Here is a 5,434-nt window from a genome sequence, read left to right as displayed (position 1 = left end):
AAATGAATTTTTTAAAAATTTGAAATGTTGTTCAAAAACAATTTAAAAAAATAATAATAATAAAAAAAGATTGGGGCTAGCATGAGTGGGGGCGGGGTAGGGGGTGGAGGGTAGCGTAAAAAATGAAGATTTTTTAAATTTGAAATATTTCTCAAAAATAATTATTTTTTTTACGGAAATGGCCTAGGTGNTGGCCTAGGTGGGGCGTTGGCGGAGGGGGGATAAAAGATGATTTTTTAAAAAAATTTGAAATATTTTTCAAAATCAACAGTCCAGTCTCCTCCTCCATACATTTATTCCATGGAAATTTTGAGTCTGATAATTCTCAAGTCATATTTCTTTGGCATTATTCACCATATGTGGGATTTTCATAGTGTTTAAGTATAGTCATGATTTTTTCGGACTTTCACATTGTATGATAATCTCTAACTCCAAATGTAATTTGAAGTATGTAAATAATTTTCTTGTAAAGATAGGATGTAAATATTTTTTTAAAATAGAAGGATGTATAAATTATGAAAGGATATGTAGATGATAGGAGTACAAATTACAAATTATTCATCCTTAGTGTAACATAAACTATATTTTAGAACAAGTTACTGCATTTTGTGGACTGGAAAATGGTATTGGCAATGCTACAGGCAACCTGGAGGCCCATAGTGTTGTTTAGTCTTCAAAGTGTTTTTTGGTTAAGACTTAAGAGTGTCAATTTTTAGAAAGACTAATTGTAAACTCCAGTAGTTGGAAAATCACCATTCCAGCTACCATATGGTTGAAAGAAATCTGTGATGATTTGAAAAGTGAAAGAATACATAATATGAAGTATAAAACTGAATTCATCTTAAATAGCGGAACTGACATAGGTAATCAAGCATCAATCATAAGAGGATGGTCTAATTCCACCTAGCGGCGACTATTGACAAACTGGAGCCTGATCTTTTGAAGTGTTGAAAGAGAATCTTCCATACTAATTCTTGCATCAGGTGTCACTAAAGTGCAGCTCAAAGCTAACTCTATGATAGACAACAGACACTGCATCTTTGCGTCAATTCTTTCATCCTCTAGCTGTACCAAATTAGCATCCACCACCTTATGAATCTCATCTGGAAAAGAATCACTTACCCAATGTCGTATGCTCAACTCTCCAGTAAATCTTTCATCACCTGGTCTGATTCTTGTAAACGTCTCCATGATCAGGATGCCAAAACTATAAACATCACAGCTTGTGGATACTATTCCATCTTGTCCATACTCTACAATCATGGTTGAAAATGATCAAAAAAGCTTCCTAACTATCGAGTAATAGGATAAAGCTGATCATATATATCAGGGAAAAGAATTAATGCTTGGGGTATTCTAAAAACATGAGGAAGATGTAAAAGTTTTAATACCTGGAGCAATATATCCAATGGTTGCTATTGTCCTTGTTTGGACAAAAGTCTCCCCTGCACCTAACAATTTTGCAATGCCAAAATCACTGACATGGCCAACCATGTCTTGATCTAGCAAGACATTGCTTGGCTTTAAGTCACAATGCACCACCGGATTTGAACAACCACTGTGGAGATATACCATTGCAGATGCAACATCTATCATTATATCTAATCTCTGAAATAAATCCAAGAACAAGTTGTGAGAGTATAGCCATTTATCAAGTGTCCCATTGGACATGTATTCCAACACTAAGGCTTTGAAATCAAGGTTGGAGCAACTGGTGATGACTTTGGTCAAATTTCGGTGGCGGAGGTTGCGCAACATCTCACATTCTGTATCAAAACTCCTGAATGCACCCTCCAATTGCACATTGAATACCTTTGCTGCCAAAAGAGTACCATCCTTAAGTATCCCTTTGTAGACCTTGCTGAAACTCCCTTTACCAAGCAAGTTGCTTTCACTGAATCCTTCAGTTGCTTGTTCAAGTTCATAATAGGAAATTCTTTCATGACATTTTATCAGAGACAGCTTGACCTGCATTCTTTTTTTTCTTTCTCAATCTCAAAAATACATATGTGACGACTAATGCAAGAAATAGCATACCTACTCCCAAAAGGATGTACAAAACCAATGTTGCCTTTTTTTTCTTTGACCTCTTGGGAGATTTGATGACGCATGGTGAAACATGAAACTTAGAGTCACCACAAAAGGCATAATTTTTCAAGAAAGATTGACTTGTGGCATGTGCAAAAGGACCACCCGTGGGGATCTCTCCACTGAGTTCATTAAATGAGAAGTTCAAGTATTTGAGATACACGAGAGACTTTGGAATTTCACCGGTTAGATTGTTATTGCTCAAATCCAAGAATTCTAAGGCACACATGTTGCCAAATGAATCTGGAATAGGCCCATCTAATTTATTATGTGCTAGAGAAAGACTAACCATTCTATCCAGACCCCCTAGTGTCCTAGGGATCTTGCCATTAAAATCACTTTTTCACAGATCAACTAGTATTGCAACCTTTAAATTTCCAATCTCTATAGGAACTTCCCCAGTAAATAAATTGGACGAAACATTGAGTTCTAGGAGATCTTGAAGGCTCCCCAAGCTTGAAGGTAAGGTCCAGTTCAGCCTGTTGTTAGCTAGATAAAGATACCTTAAACTGGTAACGTTCCCTAAGCATGGCGGTATAGAACCAGAAAACTGATTTTGTGACAAATCTAGTAACCCAAGATTCTTTAAATTGCAGATAGCATCTGGTATGGTTCCTACTAACTTGTTGCCACCTAAGTTAAGTTCTTGAAGGTTCAGCAAGCCTTGGATGGTATTTGGAATATGACTAGTCAACTCATTGTTATCCAGATTCATTGTTGTAACCATAGTAAGATTACCAATTTCTTCCGGAATGGTTCCCTTCATTTTACAATTCGATCCATCAAAAAATTGCAGCGAGTCAGAGAAATTCCCAACTGATGCAGGAAAAACCCCATCTAATGGATTCCAATTAAATTTGATTACTCTTAGTTTCCTACAGTTTGTCAAAGATGAAAGGAAGCTCAATGTTGAATCACTGGAAAAATAATTTGACTCCAAGTCCAGAATTTCAAGGTATTCTAAGTTACCAAGTGATTCAGGAATTGGACCTGTGAAACTATTGATTCCGAGATCAAGTCCATTGAGTCTTGTAAAATTTGAGATAGAAGCAGGGATAAAACCACTCATATAATTATCTGCACAGTTAAATTTTTCTATGCGGGGCATTCCACGGCCTAATTCTGAAGGTAGAGTACCTGAAAGACTGTTTGTTTCAAGTGCTAAGTTATGTAGTGCTGACATGTTGAAAATGCTTGCAGGGACTGAACCAGTAAACTCATTGTCTTCTAAAGACAGCACTTGTAGGTTCTTCAGATTACCTAGCTCCTCTGGTATCTCTCCTGTCAATGGAAAAAATGTATGAGTAACATTTGGTGGAAGAGAAAAAAAAGGAAGAAAAAACCAGATTTCTAGCAAGTAAATAAGGTACTACCGTGTTGTGAACCGTGGATTTGTAAGGGCCTATCAGATAGAATTGGTGAAGGAGACTGATTCAGTTGGGATTATTGGTGACGAGTAAAATGTTGGAGAGTTTTATTTGGGATCCAGGCCCAATTAGCAGGCATTAGAAAGAAGAATCCTATGCAAATTATGTTGAAGCTTTGTTGCTCCAATTAGTATTGTTCACTATTACTTTGTTGCTCCAATTCTTAATAGTAATTTGGATTCAGTAAGTGTATATACATTAATAATTGTGTTGAGAAATACATACCTCCTAAGTGTTGTTCTCCAAGATATAATCCAGTAAGAGATGTTAAGTTGCCTAACTCCCTCGGTATAGTTCCAGTGAACTCGTTTTCAGACAACACCAGGATTTTAAGCTTTCTGCATTTTTCAAAGTTTGGTGGGATAACGCCACCTAGGATGTTTACTGAGAGGTAAAACCCTTCCAAGTTTGGAAGATGGTCACATATAGTTGTTGGAAGCTCACCACTAAGATTATTGTTGGTAAGACCAATGATTCGCATAGTTGTAATGTTATAAATTGATGGTGGTATAGAGCCAGTAAGATGGTTTCTTTCCAGGTTTAAAACAGTCATGTAATGAAGATCACCAAGTTCTCGAGGAATCTCTCCTTTGAGAAAATTTCCCGTTATTCTCAACACTTCCAGCTTTGTTAGATTGGAAAGGGAAGATGGGATTTTTCCGGAAAATTGGTTGTTAGACAGGCGCAAAATGCGAAGGTCTACTAGCAAACTTAAAGAAGTTGGAATGGCAACAGTTAAGTTATTACTTGTGACATCAATCAATTTCAACCTCTGCAAATGAGCCAACTCTTCGGGCAAATTCCCATGGAATCTGTTTTTACTAATGTTGAGAGAAACAAGAAATGAGAGGTTTCCAAGGTGTGGAGGAATGGTACCATGAAGTTGCATACTAGAAATGTCTAAAGCTGTGACTCGATGGTGTCGGGAGCTGCAAGTGATTCCAATCCAGGTGCAAACAGGGGTGGAAGAAGACCAGTTGGTTGCTAAGATGTTGGTAGGATCAGAAGAAGAAATGTGAGATTTTAATGCAAGAAGAGCAGCTTCATCAGTACTAATATTTGGAACAGTAGAGAAAGAAGTATGGAGCAGAATGAAAACCACAAGTGCAAAGAGAAGATTGCAACTTCTTCCCATAACTATAACAGATTGGTATCTCTCTTTTTACTAAAACAAGAATTGATCGATGAGGCAAATAAATGATCTTAGATTATGTGTATATATAATGATATCAAATTCATTGGAGTGTCAATTTTTTTAGTACTACAAGTTGTATTAGTGAGACTGAGTCAACAGTCCAGTCTTCTCCACTCAACACAATCATTTTGCTCTTTCATGTCTATGGAAATTCTCAAGTCATATTTCTTTGGCATTATTCACTGTGGACTTTTCATATAGTCATGATTGATATCAAATTCATGTTTGGTTGGTGAGTAGAAAATATTTTTCAAAATATATCTTTTATTTTTGGCTTGAGACTAAAAAATACTCTTTAGAAAAATAATTTATGATCTGAAAATCAACCCCGATAATTGATCTAGGACCCGATCCTGACACCCAAACTAGGACAAGACTCTGATAACCATTCCAAAATCCGACCATGAGATTTGACCGAGGAAATTTTTTTTCAAAAATAATTTTTTTTAAAAAAATTGACGGGGTCGCGCAGGCTGACGGGTAGGGGTGGCATAAAACTGATTTTTTTTAATTTGAAATATGTTTCAAAAACAATTTTAAAATGAACTGATTTTTTTTTATGGGGTGGTGCACCGGGCTAGGGGGAGTTGGCATAAAAATGATTTTTTAAAAACTTGAAATATTTTCCAAAACAGCTGCTTCTTAAAAAAAATGACGGAACTGGCCTGGGTGGGGTGGCATAAAAAATGAAATTTGAAATATTTTTCAAAAATAATTTTTTTTT

General features: G+C 36.2%; 1 protein-coding gene across 2 annotated transcripts in view; it reads right to left on the bottom strand.

The window, feature by feature from the left end:
• Positions 1-796: 796 nt before the first annotated feature.
• Positions 797-5,434, bottom strand: part of LOC125848624 (receptor kinase-like protein Xa21) — a 23,664-nt gene continuing 19,026 nt past the window's right edge. The window contains exons 4-5 of one of the 2 annotated variants that reach the window (XM_049528517.1): positions 1,392-1,962; positions 797-1,253 (exon numbers count right to left, since the gene is read on the bottom strand). In XM_049528517.1, coding sequence (XP_049384474.1) covers positions 904-1,253; positions 1,392-1,962 — 921 coding nt within the window. In that variant the 3' untranslated portion in view covers positions 797-903. The remainder of the gene's footprint in view (positions 1,254-1,391; positions 1,963-5,434) is intronic. The other variant, XM_049528516.1, reaches the window with a different exon arrangement.

Source organism: Solanum stenotomum, chromosome 12 (genome assembly GCF_019186545.1).
Source record: "Solanum stenotomum isolate F172 chromosome 12, ASM1918654v1, whole genome shotgun sequence".
NCBI lineage: Eukaryota > Viridiplantae > Streptophyta > Magnoliopsida > Solanales > Solanaceae > Solanum > Solanum stenotomum.
This window is presented reverse-complemented; position numbering and strand designations above follow the sequence as displayed.